The sequence below is a fragment of the Protobothrops mucrosquamatus genome, unplaced genomic scaffold (genome assembly GCF_001527695.2).
Source record: "Protobothrops mucrosquamatus isolate PMUCROS unplaced genomic scaffold, P.Mucros_1.0 scaffold3696, whole genome shotgun sequence".
Taxonomy (NCBI): domain Eukaryota; kingdom Metazoa; phylum Chordata; class Lepidosauria; order Squamata; family Viperidae; genus Protobothrops; species Protobothrops mucrosquamatus.
This window is the reverse complement of record NW_015389652.1, coordinates 91,725-111,479: the sequence shown is the minus strand read 5'-3', so window position 1 is coordinate 111,479 and position 19,755 is coordinate 91,725. Positions and strand designations below refer to the sequence as shown.

The window sequence follows — 19,755 nt, the reverse complement described above, 5'->3', positions numbered from 1 at the left end:
CCGATCAGCAAGGCCCCAGCTGCCTTTAGAGCTGAATCCCCTCCCCACTCACAGTTATAGCAAGCACTGGGAGGTTTGAATGCAATAGACCCGATCAGCAAGGCCCCAGCTGCCTTTCGAGCTGAATCCCCTCCCCACTCACAGTTATAGCAAGGACTGGGAGGTTTAAATGCAATAGACCCAATCAGCAAGGCCCCAGCTGCCTTTAGAGCTGAATCCCCTCCCCACTCACAGTTATAGCAAGCACTGGGAGGTTTAAATGCAATAGACCCAATCAGCAAGGCCCCAGCTGCCTTTAGAGCTGAATCCCCTCCCCACTCACAGTTATAGCAAGCACTGGGAAGTTTAAATGCAATAGATCCGATCAGCAAGGCCCCAGCTGCCTTTCTTGAGTTTCTGTTTCTGTTTCCTTGAGGTGGAAGCAAATAATTTGGAGGTAGGACCAGTGGTGGGATTCAGCCGGTTCGCACCAGTTCGGCAGAACCGGTAGCTAATTTTTTGTTGCCCAGGCCCAGAATGGACTCCCTGAAGCTGCATCCATACAGAGAACTGGTTGTTCACATATTTGAATCTCACCACTGTGTAGGCCTGTTTTGAGGGCCAAGTGTGACCATGCATCAACATGCAGAAATCAAAGGCAACAATTCCTAAGTACTAGGAACAGAAGTTTAAAAAAAGAAATGCAGGTAGTCCTCGGCTGACAACTGTTCATTTAGTGACGGTTTGAAGTTGAGAAGCACTGCTGTAAGCATAACCCAGTTCCTTGAAACAGTCGTGTTGGTGGGAAATGAGGAGTTTTCTCCCCATCTGCTTTGAGCAGGAGCCCTGACCAGCTTTTTTCTGTGGGGTTTTGTGGGGTGTGTTGCAGACAGCCGTGAAGAGATGGTTTTGGGCAGTATCCTCCTCCCCAGCTACGAGATTCAGACAGCTTTCTCCAAGGAGAAGAAGAACCGCCACTTTGTATTCAAGGTCAGGAGGAAGGACCCTCATTTATGCTTTTGTCCTTCCTGTGATGATGGAATTTCTTTTAATCTATCCATGGTCACCACCATAGAGTCTGACCATTGCCTCAGCTTTAAGCAGCAAGGTCTATATGTGGTGAATACTATATGGGAAGCTGTTTGCCCCCATTGTTGGCTCATCTATCTAATACAGGTGGTCTTCGACTTAATGAACGTTCACTTAACCACAGTGCAAAATTATGACAGACTTCAAAAAAAGCTAGTTAGGACCTTGAAAGATACAAATGCTACTACCCCTCCCCCCCCAGTCACCTGATTGCATTTTGGATGATTGGCAGCTGGCTCATGTTTTCCAGAAGAAAATGGCAAAAGCCACCTGTTGAATACACTGGATTTGCTTAATGACCATGGGGGTTTTGTCTAACAACCATGTGAGTTTGCTTTATGAATCATCATAAAAGGGGTCATAAAAATCAAGTCAAGTCATTTGTTGACCCGCTTAATGACCACAATGATTTTTAATCAAAATTCCAGGCTCATTTCTAGTTGTAAGTTGAGGACTAACTGTATGATATATTGATTTAGAATCTTTGAGCCTGCTTTTTTTCTCATCAAGGAACTCAAGGGCATGCGTGCATCCAGCTTCTAGCAAAACAGTGCTTCACTTAACCTAGTTTAAAAGCTGCATCAACTAGGATTTCTTGCTCTGCCTGCAGAGCAGACGAACCAGAACACAGAATAATAGGGTTGGAAGGGACCTTGGAGATCTTCTAGTGACTAGTCCAACCCCCCCTACTCAATACCATGAGATGCATAGATTGGAAGATGTACAAATGGTACCAAATCTAATGCAGGACCTTTTTGTTGTTGTTGTTGTTGGTGTGTCTGAGTTAGCATTGACTCCTGGCACTACTGCCTAAACATTTTTGGCAAGGTTTTAGAATTGCTTACTGAAGCTCCTATCCTACCTTTAGGACAGTGAAACAGCCACATTTGATGGCAGGCAGTGACAAATTGAATGCAAACCCACTCATTATCCTTCACTGCATCTCAGACAAGAGGCTGCCCAGAATGCTTTGCCAGTATAGCTGGCTAGCTTTCTCTAATGGGTGTCTTCAAAATGATGGATTGCGAAATAGCCATGTGGTGTCTCCTTGCTAAGGCAGTCATGCAACCGTCCTAGAGAGCAGCCTTTCTCAACCTTGGCAGCTTGAAGATGTGTGGACTTCAACTCCCAGAATTCCCCAGCCAGCCATGCTAGAGAATTCTGGGCGTTGAAGTCCTCATATCTTCAAGTTGCCAAGGTTGCGAAATACTGCTACAGAGTATCTTGAAGCTCCCCACAAAACGAAATGAGCAAGAGTCCAGCCACTATAAAGCAGAGTGACTTTATTTGCTAGGAGTGGTATAGGACAGGGGTCTCCAACCTTGGCAACTTTAAGACTTGTGGACTTCAACTCCCAGAATTCTTTGCTGGCTGAGGAATTCTGGGAGTTGAAGTCCACAAGTCTTAAAGTTGCCAAGGTTGAGGACCCCTGGTATAGGAAACCAACAATTCCAACTCTCTCCTTTTCTGCTGGTGTTCTAAGTGTATCCTCTGCCCTCTTGTGGAGACTCCGACCATTACAAGAAACGTCTTTTTCTTTTTTCCCATAGGCTGAACACCCTGGCATGCGGACTTACTATTTCAGTGCAGACACCCAGTTGGATATGAATAGCTGGGTCAGGGCCATGAACCAGTCATCTGTGGCTGAGTGCAACTGTGGAAACCTGTAAGGGCTGGGTATGGGGACAGACACACAGCCCAGTTGTGAGTGCATTGCCAATTTTGCGTAGTCAGGTGTCTAAGGCAGGGGTAGGCAACCTTGGCTCTTTTATGACTCGTGGACTTCAATTCCCAGAATTCCTGAGCCAGCATGGCTCAGCTTGGAAACCTCTCCCTTTCCCCTCAGCATGGCTGGCTCAGGAATTCTGGGAGTTGAAGTCCACGAGTCATAAAAGAGCCAAGGTTGCCTACCCCTGGTCTAAGGAGATGGGACATAATGTAGAAAGTTCTGGAAAGAATAATCCCATGAAAAGAGAGTGAATGCTATTAAAGTCAGAATTGGACAAGAAAAAAAAGATAGTGGAAGAACACAAGAACTGAATTTTATGAGAAAACTGAATTTGTAAGTTGTCCTTGTGGAAGAACTGGGAAGGCATCTTGGAGCTAGTCAGACAGGGCAGCATTTGGTTGAAGAGGGAGGAGCTGGATTTCGCACTGGGAATGATGGGCAATGTTATGGAGACCTGGAACAGTCACTTGGATTTATTGGTCTAATGCTTAAGGCACAAGACTAGAAACCAGGAGACTGTGAGTTCTAGTCCTGTCTTAGGCATGAAAGTTGGCTGGGCGACTTTGGGGCAATCACCAGGAGACTGTGAGTTCTAGTCCCACCTTAGGCAAGAAAAGCAGCTAGACTTTGGGCCAATTACCAATCACCAGGAGTCTGTGAGTTCTAGTCCTGTCTTAGGCATGAAAGTTAGCTGGGTGACTTTGGGCCAGCCGCTCACTCTCAGCCTAACACACCTCACAGGGTTTTTGTTGTGGGGAAAATAGGAGAAGGAAGGTGCATTTGTTCACCACTTTGAGTTATTTGTAAAAAGCAATAAAGGTGAGTTATAAAATAAATACAATAAAATAAAAATGTCCCCTTCTGCTCCACCTCAGCAACCAAGGGGGTCTCCACAGCCACTCAGTGTCTGCCCACACCAGCTTTGAGGACATTCGGCTCCCCCAGGATGATTGTGCCAAAAGCACTGAGTTGCTGGAAATTGCCCATCTCTCAGGGATCCAGGAGGCCCGGGCCTCCTCATCCGAGAGCCTCCACCTGCCTGACATCCAGAAGGGATCCCCTTGCCTTAAGAGGGCTTCTTTATCCAGTTCGCTGAACGGGAGCTACTGCCATGAAAAGAAAGAGCAGCCAGAACTGAGGTAAGGAGAGGCAAAACCAGATTCACTGCAGTGGATGCTGTAGAAGAGGGATGTCCAACCTTGGCCACTTTAAGACCGGCGGACTTCAACTTCCAGAATTCCCCAGCCAGCATAGCTGGCTGGGAAATTCTGGGAGTTGAAGTCCGCCGGTCTTAAAGTGGCCAAGGTTGGACACATCCCTGCTGTAAAGAGTGGGAAGGATGTAGTAGCAGATGGCTACTCTGGCTCTCCAAAGCCCTTAAGGATCACCCCAGTTGACTTTCTCTTCTCCTTCATCTTCTCTTGGCAGCTCCCTGTCTTCCCAGACACATGGATGTCCTTCTCCTGTTAGTTGCACTAAGTTCTCTTCCCGGCCACGGACCCCGCTACCGCCTTCATCGGAAAGCCCACCTCCTCCTTCTCCATCCCGGATATCTCAGCCTTCCCCTGTGCTTTCCCTGCATTCCTCCCAAGCCTACTCCCTCCCGCTAGCCCCAGCTGAGTCCCCCAAGTTGCCACGGACTCACCCATCAGACGTGCAGGATGCCCGTCGGAGCCCTCCGCAATCAGCTGTTGCACAGGCTGCCTCCTGTGATAATCTCTCCATCATGAGCTCTCCTAGGACTCTGCATGCCAACACCCCCATGGGAAGGGTGGATATTGCCCCCAACAAATGCCTTCTCAATAACCCTTATGCTGTTGCATCGCCACCCCACAAAGGCCACTCTCTGACCCCTGCAGACCGGTACGATGTGTTCCCTACTTCTGAGGACTCCTATGCCAGGCACTGCACTCAAAGTCCTCATCTCCATAGAGTCCAGCCTGTGGGTGAAGATGGCTTGGCCCCTTCAATGGGGAGACCACAACAAAACAGAGTAAGTGGGAATTTCGGCTTCAGTAAGCACAACAATCTCACTGGAATATCGTTCCTCCTGAGCTTAGACTAGACACGATCCTCCTGGACTTTAGGAAGGCTCTGAAGATGTGACTGTAGGACAGGGGTCTTCAAACTTGGCCCTTGTATGACTTGTGGACTTCAACTCCCAGAATTCCACAAGTCATAAAAGGGCCAAGTTTGAAGACCCCTGCTGTAGGAGATGACCAGGCTGAGCCCAAGGGAGGGGTCAAACGTCATCAGTCTCACCTCCCTTTGCACCCACAAGAGATCTTAAGTCCAGCCCACCTTTAATTCCATTGACACTCATCTACCGCCAATTCGCTTTGACCATTAGTAGTTCAGATTCTTGTAGAGACCGTTAGCATGCAATAAAGCTGTATTCATTTGAACCGCCTTGGCTTCTGATTTCCTAAGCTTGTCAGTGATTTTGCCAACACCTTGGGGTGGTCTGGTGGTTTTGGAGATTTTTTTTTCCCAATGGTTGAATTGCATGTAATGTATTCATTAATCCTGCCATTGATCCTTGGGTTGGTGTTTTTTTTTTTTTTTTTGTGCTGCTTACGTTTCTACTGCTGGTTCAGCACGTTCGTGTTTTTATTTTTATTGATTCATTTTGGGGTTTTGATGTGGCTTTAAGGGAAGATGGGGCCTGCGCACATCAAGTCAACCAAGAAATAAACTTTGAATTCACTCTATAATCTGAGTTTGAATGTCTCATGAATGTCTCTCTATCTCTGCCAGTTTACAGACCGAGGTTACCTCTCTCCACCGGTTGGCCTGTCCCGTGCTTTGGTCATGTCTCGGCTTCACGGCCGACTGGTGAGTATCGGAGAGGCAGAGATGTATAGCATTTTTCATTTTCCTGCTCTATGGGCTATGCTCCCTCCCATCTGTATCTAGCCTGCAAAATCTAGATGTGCTAGGTCTGGAGTATCACATATACCAGGGGTAGGCAACCTTGGCTCTTTTATGACTCGTGGACTTCAACTCCCAGAATTCCTGAGCCAGCCATGCTGAGGGGAAAGGGAGAGTTTCCAAGCTGAGCCATAGTGGCTCAGGAATTCTGGGAGTTGAAGTCCACGAGTCATAAAAGAGCCAAGGTTGCCTACCCCTGACATATACAGACAGAATGTGCCCTCTACATTCATCATGACCAGGACTGTGTGTGGCTTCCTGCATTTTTTTGTGAAAATATTGCATTCTGTGGCTAAGTACGGGTAGCTCTTGACTTACAACAGTTCATTTAATGACCGTTCAAAGTTGCAACAGCACTGTGAAAAGTTACTTACGACCATTTTGCACGCTTATGACCGTTGTAGCATCCCCGTGGTTACGTGATTTACATTCAGATGCTTGACAACTGACTCACATTTGTGACGGTTCTGCAGTGTCCCGGAGTCATATGATCCACTTTTGTGACCTTCTGACAAGCAAAGTCAGTGGGGGAAACCAGATTCACTTAATAACCGTGTTACTAATTTAAGAACTCCAGTGATTCACTTTACAAACGTGGCGAGGAAAGTCGTACAAATGGGGCAAAGCTCACTTAACAAATTTCTCACTTAGCAACATACATTTTGGACTCAATTGTGGTCGTACGTTGAGGACTACCGGTAATTCTGCCCCAGCAAAAGCTGAGTTCTCCGGCCCAATTATATAAATGGTATAAATGATGCCAATAAAGCAAAATACAGGTAGTCCTCAACTTATAACCAGTTGCTTAGCAATCATTCTGTGTTGCAATGCAGCTTCCTGGGGTACTTATGACCTGTTTCTGAAGTTCCAACAGCTGCCTCCCCCCAGGTCACATGATCGCATGTTGCGCACTTGGCAACCAACCGACATTTACAGCATCCCGTGATCACGTGACTGCATTTTACATTTTTTTCCCCCTGGAAATTGGCATTTAGTTACAGTGAACGATGAGTTTGCTTAGCAACTGCAGTTTTTGCTTTATGATCACTGTGTTTATTTAATGACTGCTGCAAAAAAGCATAATAAAATTGGGTCTGGTCATGTCATGACCTGCTTTACGACCGTTACAACTTACGACCATAATTGCCTGGCTGAAGATTACCTGTAGCAACTTGGATTGTCTTGCAAGAAGCTGATCCTTGTCCTCAACCACTTTTGAAGTTTCCATGTTTGTGTTTGAGAATTCCTTTGTGATCATTAGAGCTAGAAACCTGCTTCCTGCCTAGAATGAAAGCTCTAAAGAGTTTTGTGAAAAGTACTTCGTGTATAATGTACATTCAATGTACATTTGCACTGTCACACAACCTGCTCCTAACCCTTCTTGGCTATATTCCTTAATATTGCCTTCCCTTTTCCTACAGATAACCCCCCCCCCTCTGCCTCATCAAGCTACCTGCACCTACCACCCCTTCCTCCCCTGCCCACTTGGCCCGCCCCAGGGAAAAGGACATCCATAGGGATCACGGTATGTAGATTTGTACTCGGTTCCTCCTCTGTTCTCAGCCAACAACCTTACCATCACAGACCATGTTAGTGCAAACAAATGACTAGATAGCTGCATAGAATGTCTAGTGGTTATATTTATATGACTCTTTTCTACCATTGTTCATAGTAATACGAACCAGCCAGTAGCTGGAACATTTATTCCTGGTTTCGCAGTAAGGATTTGGGCAGGGATGTGAACAACCAGATCCAAATTGTCTTGGAAGAACTTTTAAGTATTCAAATATAATGGTATGTGGGTGATGGTCAACCCATCACCCATCCATTGGGTTTTTCTTCTTTTCACATATAATATGGGTTGGCAGTGTTTCTCTTCATGACCTTTAGCAAAGCCATGTTGAAGCTTCTGTCTCCACCTCCTCCTCCTCCTCTTTCTCCTACCCCCGCTCCTCCTCCTCCTCAGCTGACCCATGAACAACCAGATCCAAATTGTCTTGGAAGAACTTTTAAGTATTCAAATATAATGGTATGTAGTGATGGACAACCCATCACCCATTGGGTTTTCCTTCTTTCCACATATAATATAGGTTGGCAGTGTTTCTCTTTCTTCATCGCCTTTAGCAAAGCCATGTTGAAGCTTCTGTCTCCACCTCTTCCTCCTACCCTCCTCCTCCTCCTCTTCAGCTGACCCATGGAACTGCCTACTCCTGTGCTGGGGATAGGGGGAACCAAGGGAACTGTTGATCTCCTCCCTCCAGGGAGACTCACCTGTCAACTGCCAGCAACCCCCAACCAGCCTTAACTTGCCAGAAGGCATCTAAAGGCACGCTCTCATCCTTTCCTCTCTGCCCACCACGGTTAAGAAATCTCAGATTTCGGCCTTGGTTTCAAGGCAGCCAATTGCTGCTCACCCATCGGGCCTTGCAGCCAGCCAATTGGGTGCAGAGGCCAGAGGGAGGTGGGACAGAGAGCCATTTTTGAGAAGTATAGTAAGAAGTGACAGTCATGTGGCCATGGCTGACTGCAGCGGTGCAGCAGTTGGTGGCATTGGAACAGTCACAATTTTGCCAAATTTCTGTCCCATGGGAGTTAGGGCTTCTGGATTTTGGTCGCATTCTTTAAGTTAGCCTATTTGAGATACGTTGATTCAAAAATGGTTTCCCTATGATGCAACGTTTTGCCCAATTGCAAGAACTGCAGGAAAACAGATGCAAGAATTTTAGTAAGACATAGATAGTAACAGGTAGTTTTTCACTTACAACCCTTCGTTTAGCAACCATTCAAAGTTACTACGGCAATGAAAAAAGACACACAGTCATGTGATCAGAATTCAGGTGCTTGGCATGCATTTATGATGGCCGCAGCGTCCTTGGGTTATGTGATTGCCGTTTGCGATCTTGAATGTCCCATTAGAATGTTGTATTGCTGCTGAGGTAATATAGCTTAGCAAGATTTTGGCTAAACCCTGTTTAACCGCGTCACTTTTACTCGGTTAATTTTAGCAAGAATCAGCATTTGGATTTTAAACAATTTCTTTCGGGCTCCTGGTTTTGAGATGCAAACGGTCATAATATGACCGAATCCGACTTGATATCAACATCTCCCCACGTGTGAAAATCTAGTCCCTTAAACTAAGGTTTTGCCTCGCTTTCTCCCTGACTGGCTAGGTTTCTTTATGCAAGTGTTGCACCAAAGTACTCATAGAAACCTTGTTAGATCCAGGTTTGGGCAAGTCTCTTGAGCATGTGCACACTGTCCCCTGCTTTGAGGCAAAAGCCAGTGCTGCCACTTCTTCCCCCTTCTGTTTGTGGGGTGATAACATGGATGCTCTGTTTACTGTCTTTCTAGGGTCGAAACGCGCTGAGGGAAAGGAGCAGCCAGTCTCCTGGCAGGCAGCGGTTTGAAAGTGACACTGATGTATGCATTTCTCTTCTCTTACCAATGGACGATGTGTATTGCTTTTGCTTTGCCAATTTCCCTCACAGGCAGTCCTTGACTTACAACAGTTCACTTAGTGACCGTTCGAAGCTACAACAGCACTGAAAAAAGGGACTTACGACCGGTTTTCACACTTACGGCCGTTGCAGCATCCCCATTGTCCCGTGATCAAAATTCAGATGCTTGGCAACTGACTCATACTTAATGACGGTTGCAGTGTCCTGAGATCATGTGATCCCCTTTTGTGACCTTCTGACAAGCAAAGTCAGTGGGGAAGCCAGATTCATTTAACAACCGTGTTACTAACAACTGCAGCGATTCACTTAACAAGTGTTGCAGGAAAGGTCGTAAAATGTGGGCAAAGCTCACTTAACAAATGTCTCACTTAGCAACAGAAATTTGAGGCTCAATTGTGGTCATAAGTCGAGGACTACCTGTACTGATTTACCTCAGAAAGAGATCATTCTTCCCCTTCTCCCTGGAGTCTTATCACTAAGCTGAGATTTGAGAATGGTATAAATAGCGGTGGAAAAGTAAACTGAATAAAACCAAACTATTCCAAACGCAGTGGCTGTAAAAAAAAAGTACCATTTGAAAAAGAAAAGAAAGAAAATCTCAAAGGTTCATTGTAAAATGAAAATGAAGAAATATATTTCACTGTTGGCCTAAGAACAGCAAAAAAGGCGATTAGGCAGATTCCTCCAGGACCAAATGGCAAAAATCTGGTCCCCCCTCCCCCCCCAGAAAAGGTTCCATCCAAGTCTAGAAGATTATTTTAGTTTGAGTTAAATAATTTTACATGGGCCTACGGCTTCTTTGAGAGAGCTTGTGGTTAAGGCATCAGGCTGGAAAATGGGAGACCATGAATTTTTCTTCCACTTTGGGTGCAAAGCCAACTGTGTGATTTTGGGCCAGTCATTCTGTCTCAACCCTAGAAAAGAGGCAATGGCAATCCACTTCCAAAATACCTTGCCAAAAAACCTGCACGTACTAGTCTAGGCAGTCACCAGGAGTCAAAACTGACTTGAAGGCACACATACACCATGATCAATGGAAGAGGTATTTTCTTTTATTATTCTAGGGCCTTAGTCACAAGATCAAACTTACCATCATTTGGCCACATGTTTTTGCCTTTTGATCTTGGAACTGTGGGTTCAGGCCTAAAGTTCTGCTCTTATAATATCTCTGATATCCCTCTAATCCAGTGCTTCCCAAACATTTTCCTTCATTATCCCAAAATGCTTATCAGAAAGCCCTTTCACTGTTTATCAGAAAGTTCTTATTCAAATGTTCCTGTTGTGATTGAGTATGTATGTATATGTGTGTGTGTGTATGTGTGTGTGTGTGTGTATGTATATGCATGGATATATGAGATTTACATATATAGCGACCCACTCACTTTCAGTGGCTCTGGGCTGCTTACAAAAAATTAAAGAAAAACAATATAAAAGAATAAAGAACAGTACCCCCCCCACGACAACACACAATCAAACAAGCTATTTGATAGGTTTCTGTGTTGTTAGCCCCCCCCCCCCAAAAAAAAACACTTTTACCCAATTTTGGTAACTTAACCAGGTTTGGGATTCACATCTCTAATCAGTTTTCCACTCCCTGGGGCCAGACAATAGGTTCTCTTACATTGTATGGATAGAGGGTAGCTCATTGGGACTGAGGGACCAGCCCTGGCCTATGTCCATGCCTTATTCACACTTTTATCAGCAGAGAAAACTTTACACAATATAAACATTTGTTTGTAGCAGGTGGTCAAGCAGCTGGCAGAAGCACGTGCTTAATTTGGAACTTTGCAGTGAATTAATTTCAAAGGTTGATCAATTGAATTTTGGAAACATGGAACTTTTATCATCATAAAACAAAGGATTTATTCCATGAGTAGTAAGTTTCTGTGGTCAACCTTCTCCGGATGAGTTGGGGCTGTAACTTCTAATCTCCTGCCTAGCATATCCAAAAATGTTGGACATTGCAGTCCTCATTGTAAAAACCCCAAATGTTCTTTCAAAGAATTTTAACTTGTAAGCTAAGTCCTTTAAAAAAAACCTTCTGTGCCTGGGCAGCACAGCACCTTCTGAGAGCTTTAATTGGAATCAGTCCATTTTTCCCCCTATGTTTTCAGGCTCTTTTGACAAAATTGTGTGGCCAAGACAAACTGCTTCGAGGTCTGGAAGAAGAGACAGGCCAGCTTCGTGCTGAAAAGGTATCTAATCCCACTTCCATTGAACAAATGAGCATTTGCTTAGCTCTGTTATGTTTGAGAACTTTGTGTTTGGTGAATCATTCTGGGATCTTCCCTCTTTTTGCTATGGTGGGAAAAAGACTTGCAAGATTCTGTTTATGCATCCTTACAATAAAGTTGCAGCTAGTACTTCTGGGTGTGTTTCTTGCAAGGCTGACATTCCTTAATAGTCCTTGTTACATTTCTTTTATAAAATAGAACTGGACACACAATGGATTACTAAGGATGTTTGGGCTTACCTTCTCCCCTGTAGCCAGAGTTCTGTCAACACCAGAACAGACTCTCTGTCTGTGTGCACTTTCTTCTCTAACTTAGTTATCCTGCCAAAGTGTTCAGTGAGAAGGCTGATGGAGCCATGCCATCACCAGAAGAGATAGGCTAATTCGCCTCTTTTTAAATGTTTTCTCCATCAGTCTTGTGAGGTAGTCCAGACAAAAAGTGCTATCTTTACTGTAAAATGACATTAACAGAATCTTAAAAATCTGAAGGCACAGCTCTTCTCATCTTTACAGTGTAAGAAACTAGGATTGGTCCCTTCTGAGATGTTTGCCGTGCCCCCCCCCCCATTCCTTCTGTGGACTCAATTTCCACTTGTTTGACCTTTGTCTAGCCTGTGGCTATTCCTTTTGTTTCCCAAGGTCTTTTTCACATATCATGATATTGCCTTATATATCTATTAGAATTGACTTTCAATCTCAAATTGATTAGAAGTCCTGTTGTCATTTGCTGCCAAATATCAGCTGCAAGGTCTTGGGACTGGTTCTCTCCCTATGCTAAGTAGTCTGTGATACTGTCCATTTCTGTGGTTCTGCAAAAGGCCTTGAAACAAAAGTTTGTTTTGTTGATTCTGTCAACTCTACAAATGAGCATGGCTGCAGCCATTTTCCTTCTCATTCTAGGTTGCCACATAGAACGGAGGGAGGGGGGTTGCCCAGGTGCTTCGCTCATCAAAATAATCTTTTGTCCTGTGGGAACCAAGGTCACCGGCTGCTCCCGAGACTGTGGACTGGGCGTTTCATAAAAAGCCTGCCAAATAATCATATTGGGGAACGTAGTTGCTTACATAGCTTTTGTGGGTGGGACATTTAACTTTGTATTGGGAAATTGTTGCTTGTGTATCCAGACTTGGTTTCACTCTTGACCGTGCCGATACTTTGTAACTAATAAACCTGTTCTTTGAGGAACTTGCAAGCCTCGGAGTTCTGCTTTATTCGTCTCTGTCTGTCGGAACCATGACAGATTCATCAAACTGCAATGAAGGAAAATCTCTGCTGGGTTGACAGTTCTCGAAATGGTATTGTTTCAGGAACGTCTTGAAAAGGCCTTGGAAGTAACACACCTGAGGCTGGAGGAGTTTAAAGGCCAAGATGCCACCGTGGAGAAGATCTGCTATCAACAAAGGCAACTGCAAGATGAACTGGTGCACATCCGTGCCCGTCTCTGCGATCTTGCATTGGTGAGTGGTTGCAGCTCCCTGATACTTGAGTGAAAATATTTTTTGAAGAAACATCCTGAGTAGATCTGCACATAGGTCAATTGGTAGCTGTTTATCAGGTGAGGTCCAGCTGTTTGATCATCAGCTGGTACTACTTATAGGAAAGAAATGCTGTATATTTGTCTTTCCCAGCCTGGAAACATCCAAATGCATTGAGGGTTCTGTGGAGTATCTTAGTTATTCCTAGCATTGCGCTGTTCTGGACGGAGAGCTCTGAAGTTGTTCCTGAGATCTGTTGTAGCCATTCCCCAGCTCAGAGTGCTCCTATCACTGCTGGGATCGCTTCAGCCTTTATTTGCATATCCTCTCTAATTCCTCCTTCAGGCCCTGGTGCTCCTCCTCCTTCCTGATTTGCAACCTTTTCATGCTGGTGGCCCGGAGGGAGAGGGAGCAGGTGGGAAATTTGTGTGTGCATGCACGCATACGCCTGCGCAAACAGGGCTGCAGGCACCTGCATGGGGCTAGCAGCCCCATTTGCGCATGCACACTAGCTGCCGCCGCTGCTAGTCCTACACAGATGTGCAAACGGGCTGTGTAACCACTGCGTGCTAGTGGCCCCATTTCTGCATGCTTGCATGTTCTAGCCACCACTGCTGCTAGCCCTGTGCGCATGAGCAAAGAGGTCTGCAGGCTCTAGCGCGAGTGGGGGTGAGTGCACACACAAACGTGCGTGCACTGGCCAGCCTGTCTTGCGGCCTGGTGGCTGGTAGCCCACGGCCCGGCAGTGGGCTGCGGACCATAGATTGGGGACCCCTGCACTATATCTATCGCCACCCTTGTCTTCTGGCCCTTGTCTCCTACCACAATGTCTGGTTGATTACCCAGTACCTGCCTGACTGTCTGGATCTGAAAATCCCACAGGATCTTAACCCTCTTATTCTCCATGACCTTCTTTGGAATTTCCCATCTGGACTTGGGAGAGTGTCACCCAGACAATGTGCACAGGGTTTCTGTACACAATGCCAGCCAGCTGGCTATATTTCTGTGCTGCAAAAATCCAGATGACTGCTAGCCACCTAGTGGTTGTCCTGATATTTTGCAGGACAGATTCAGTAAGACCTTATATACAATAGTACCTCGGTACTCGTTAATTGCTCTGGGAGGCGTGATGAGTATCAAAAACAATAGCACCAAACAATTTTTTCTCATAAGGAATAACATAATGAGTCACAAGGCAGCCAACACCAACAAGTTCTAGCTTGTGCATTGAGTATCAAACAGACAATGAGTACCAGGACAAAATTTTCACATCAAAATGCTTTGAATACCAAATGTGATGAGTTTCAAAGCAGTTGAGTACCAAGGCACCACCGTGCTGTATCTCATCAGCTTTCTCTCTTACCATAAACACAGGTAAGCCGGATCATATCTTAAGATTCAGTTATTGTATGAATATATATTCAGTAGGGAATGTCTGACTAAGTAGCTGAGGCACTGTTTCTGTCCAGGACAGTGAACGAGTATGGGAAGATTATACGGCCTTGGAAAATGACGTACAGATGCTGAAGGGCTCCTTGGAGCATATCTGGACTTCCGGGCATCCCCAGGTAAATCTTAAATATGAGGGACGGAGCTTTCTCCAAACATACAAAACTCTATTCTAGTGGACACCCACTAGGCTGCATTGCTAATTAGACCATAGTCACTCACTGACAGGAGCCTTTGACCGAGTTAACACTTTATTGGGTGATACAATATATCAAGTTTTTTTCTGGTTTCTGTTATTAATTTAGTAATACAGAATTTGCTGGCTTTTTAACTGTTAAATTTTAAAGGATGTACATATAGGAGAGTTTCATTGATAAGTCAGCTTTTGAACCTTAATGATAACTAAAATGAATGCGTGGAACTAATAAACAATTGATTTGGTATCTTATAGCCATAAAAAAGATACTTTCGTTTTATGCAAATTATTCTGCATTCCTAGTCTAACTATTTAATAATAGGAACAGAAAGCAGGAGACAACTTGGATTCTTATCTTCAGGGTCATCCACCCTCTTTTTTCATTTATAGGAATTCCTGTTTTTCTTTGATTAACTGCTGTTCTAAACACTAGAAAATTACTTTTAAACAATGAAAGAAAAACTTAAAAAGGCCTCAATATCTGTACGTTTGATATCAACACATATTGAAAATTCCTATCCATGGAAGAAATACTGCACAGGTTTAGAAATAACGCTTTGCCTTAAAAATATAGGGGAGTGTTCGACAACAGCACTCCTGTCACTTGAGAAATTTCGGCTCTTGTTCAGAAGCGGTGATGGGAAAAGGCAGAGAGATAGGAGGTGTGGCAGTTGTCTCCATTTGTCCATCAATTCCCTTCCTTTAGGACCAAGCAGCAGCTCAGCAGGATTTGTGGAGAATCCATGACACCCTGGTGGGATTGAGATGCAGCCATGCAAATTACCGCACCCTGGAGAACCGAAGATCAGGTGCTTAATGCAATGTGATCAGCACTGCACTGCACTAGGTGTGGGGAGGGGGCCAGAGTGGGGTAGTTCTCTGTTATGAATAATCAGCATTGCAACCAGGAGGGTTCCTTCCTCATCAGGTATGTCCCATTATTATACCTGGGATTTGTTCCTGGGAATGGTACCCCACCTTTCCACCAATAGATGGGAGTAATGATTGTTGATTGCTGTCAAAGAAATGACATCAACAATGCAGCTGAGAAGGTAAAGTTCCTCTTGATTCAGTGTGATTCTCAATGACTATCTGAACCCTCACATGCAGATTTTTTTTCATTTTTCTGAGATGGCTTCCAGTTTCCCGGTCTAAGCTACAGTCCTGTAATTTATTCCTGGGGGGGAGGGGGAGGGCTCACCTCCAATTAACAGAATAACAGAGTTGGAACAGACCTTGGAGGTCTTCTAGTCCAGCCCCCAGCTCAGGCAAGAAACTCTATACCATTTCAAGCAAATGCCTGTCCCGTTTCTTCTTAAGAACCTCCAGGGATGGAGCACCCACAACTTTTGATTAATGTACCACTGTTCCACTGATTAATTGTTCTAACTGTCAGGAAATTACTCCTTAATTCTAGGTTGCTTCCCTCCTTGATTAGTTTCCATCTATTGCTTCTTGTCCTGCCTTCAGGTGCTTTGAAGGATGACCCCCTCTTCTTTGTTGCAGCCCCTTAGATATTGGAACACTGTTATCACATCACCCCTAGTCCTTCTTTTCATTCAGCTAGACATACCCAATTCCTGCAACCGTTCTTCATATGTTTTGGTCTCCAGTCCCCTAATCGTTATCTAAATTACCAAGCTACCATCTCCTGAGACTACCTTGTAATTAAAACACTATCAAAAGTGTAATTAAACATATCCCTGATGGTGTTCTGACTATGCTAAGAGAAGGATCTTGGGAGAAAGGAATCCACTGCAATATCTTTTGCTTTCTTCATTGTAGGTGTGTCTCCAGGCTCACCCTCACCTCTGGATTCACATCTGGGGGCAAATCATCACCCTCTGCTATCCTGCACCAAAACAGAGGTACTTCAAAAAGAACAAGTCACTTCATCTGGAGTTTGGCTTCAGAGTGTGATGGACTCTCCCCTTTTGTCTTTCTTTTAGACTTCTGTCCTGTTCTATTTTTGGAAACATTCTTTAGAGGCTGAACATTCTCTCTGTTTAATGCTGTGTATTGAATACAAGAATCTCCTGCCAGAAGACGTGGCAGTGTTTGTGCGTGTGCATGAGGGTATAAGGGTACACATTCAAAGACCACTAATTACACAGGTAGTCCTTGACTTACGACCACAACTGAGCCCAAAATTTCTATTGCTAAGTGAGACAGTTGTTAAGTGAGTTTTGCCCTGTGGCGTGACCTTTCTTGCCACAGTTGTTAAGTGAATCACTGCAGTTGTTAAGTTAGCAACATGGTTGTTAAATGAATCTGGCTTCCCCATTGGTTTTGCTTGTTCCATGACCCCGGGACACTGCAACTGTCATAAATATGAGTCAGTTGCCAAGCATCTAGATTTTGATCACATGACCACACGGATGCTGCAGTGGTCCTAAGCGTGAAAACACACATAAATCACTTTTTTCAGTGCTGTTGTAACTTTGAACACTTACTAAATGAACTGTTGTAAGTCGAGGACTACTGTATAGTCTTCCCTAAAACGCGGCACCTGATTTATTAGGATGTGTCTTCCTACACTTTTATTTATTTATCAAATCATATTTATATAGCCGCCCATCTCATGTAGTGCCTCAGGGCAGCATACAGAATAAAACAACCCAAATAGATTAAAACAAAATTAAAAAACAATCAAAATAAATTAAAAAAGATGATAAAGCAAAACGGGGGGGGGGGACCCAGTGCATTCCAGTTAACCATCGTGTAACCATCATGGGATCCCCAAGGTAGTTAATGAAACCATCTTACCCGGTAATAAGCTTCATTGGACTTTGTGGTAACTTTCCTGTGGCTTTTAGGATTTGTTACAAAAGGGGCAACACGCAACCTTTAATCTTGCTTCAGAAAAGCAAATAATTTTGCAAAAAGTATTGGTGTTAGAGATAAATAGAAGCTCCATTCAAGGGAAAGAAGTACTTGGATTCTGCTTGGTTGTTTTATTCTTCCTCTGATTTTTGTGTCATAATGTGTTCTTAAAAAGTGGTGAAATCTGAAAATTCTCGGTCACCAGTCCAACAATTTAGTCAAAGCAACAAGAGTATATACTGTATCAATTTCTCTAATATTCCAGTAGGTGGCGCTGGATATCAATTTGACCAGGGCTTTTCAACCAGTGGTACGGGTACCACCTGTGGTACATTGGCACCTGGCAGGTGGTATGCGACCATCCTAGAAAAGTGGTAGCTGGGGAGGGGAATGAGCTGAACCGGTGGCAGCACCACACAAGCCTGAGCGAGAGACGGCTGGAGCTGCAAGGCTGTCAGGGCTCAGCGGAAGTGCCAGGATCAGCTCCAGGCTCCAGCTGGAGCTCGGCGCTGATCCTGGCGCTTCTGCTGATCCCAGAAGAAGCGCCGATCAGCTGGAATGTTGCAACATCTCCAGGGTCTTGTGATTTAGTAAGTCTACGAACCGTTGACTAAGTATAAATACTGCCAGTGTCACAGGGTCCCAGTACACTTCACTGGTTTTGGACGACGTTGGTGGGTCGTCTGCCCCCCCTTATTTTTGGTTTGTGGGGGGGTGGGGTGGGGGCGACGGTTAGGAGTTGTCTTTACGAGTGTTGTTACTTTTGCTCGGACAGGAGGAAGAGCGCGGCCGGGCGGGCAGGCAGGTGTCTTGCTCGGCTGTGCCTTGGGGGGCACTTTTTTCAGTGCCATTGTAACTTCGAACAGTCACTAAGCGAACTGTTGTAAGTCGAGGACTACCTGTACTTTATCACTTTTTTCCTTTTGTTTTTTTGGTCATCAAGTTTTTGACACCTTGCTAGGCGACTGGTGGTACTCGGATACTGCCATATCCTAAAAGTGATACAATGGGTGAAAAGGTTGAAAAGCCCTGAATTTGACAACTATTTTCACTGAAAAAATTCTGGAAGCTGCACTAAAGTTCCAGCTTCTTCCTTTGTGACATGAATCTGAGCTTCCTTGAATCAACTGGCTGGCCTTTCTGTAAACCAGATACAGGTAGTCCTCATCTTATGACCACAGTTCAGACCAGATTTTTTTGTTGCCAAGCAAGATATTTGTCAAGTAGGCCGCACCCAATTTTACGACCTTTTTAATAGCCTTTTTTGGGCCAGGTTTATTAAGCGAATCACTGCAGTTGTTCAGTAAATTGCATGATTGTTGAGCAAATCTGGGTTCACCGTTGACTTTGTGGTTGGAAGGTTGGGAAGGTTGCAAATGGCAATCACACAACCCCAGGATGCTGCAACCATTGTAATTAAATACATCTTGGTTGCCATGCACCTGAATTTTGAACACATGACAGTGGGGGATGTTGCAATGGTCATAAGTGTGAGGATCGGTCATCGCGTTTTTCAGTGCTGTTGTAACTTCAAATGGTTGCTAAACAAATGTAAACCAAGGTTGTAAACCAAGGACTACCTATACAACTTATGACCCCAATAGAGCCCCAAATTTCTGTTGATTAAGCAAGACGGTTGTTAGGTGAATTTTGCCCCATTTTACGGCCTTTCCTGATACAGTTGTTAAGTGAGTCACTGTAGCTGTTACTGTAAGTTAATAACACAGTCATTAAGTGAATCTAGCTTTCCTATTGATTTGGCTTGTCAGAAGGTCTCAAAATATGATCACATGACCCCGGAACACTGCAAGCATCATAAGTATGAGGCAGTTGCCAGGCATCTGAATCTTTTTTTTTTTTAATAAATTTTTTATTGATTTTTATAATTAAACAGTAAATAAGAATATGATGCATTTATATACACAAGCAGAAAAAGCAAAAATCAATACATTATCAGAAAACGCTCGGCAGTCCCCGCCTTGCCTCCACCCTCATCCACTTTCCTATCCTTCCTCCCTCTAACCCACAACCTCTCCTCCTTCTTCCTTACCACCTAACTACGTCCCCTCTCCTTCCTTACCACCTCCTCGAGTGCAATTGGGGATACCAGCCGAGCATCTCTTCCTATCAATTCAATTATTATTTACCTATAACACGTAAATACATCAATTTTTATAATTCCCCTAAACCCCTTCCCCCCCCCCGGACTTCCCGGAACCAGATACAGGATTAAAACACATCCCACTCCATATCTAAATTACGATTTAACTAAACAAGCATAATACTATCAATATATACCTACTTTAACTCTAATAAAGCAATAAGTAAAAACAATATATCTACTCAGAAACTATATAATATTTATTCACTCCATACTTTCTCTAAATATAATC

The 19,755-nt window shown here is 44.4% G+C and overlaps 1 protein-coding gene across 1 annotated transcript in view; it reads left to right on the top strand.

The window, feature by feature from the left end:
• Positions 1–19,755, top strand: part of LOC107298072 (pleckstrin homology domain-containing family A member 4-like) — a 52,690-nt gene that overhangs the window by 9,778 nt on the left and 23,157 nt on the right. Inside the window, 11 exon segments of the mRNA XM_029286447.1 lie at positions 869–969; positions 2,619–2,734; positions 3,673–3,936; positions 4,226–4,790; positions 5,555–5,636; positions 7,150–7,253; positions 9,080–9,148; positions 11,301–11,381; positions 12,727–12,876; positions 14,364–14,462; positions 15,246–15,348. Of these exon segments, the coding sequence (XP_029142280.1) occupies positions 869–969; positions 2,619–2,734; positions 3,673–3,936; positions 4,226–4,790; positions 5,555–5,636; positions 7,150–7,253; positions 9,080–9,148; positions 11,301–11,381; positions 12,727–12,876; positions 14,364–14,462; positions 15,246–15,348 (1,734 nt within the window).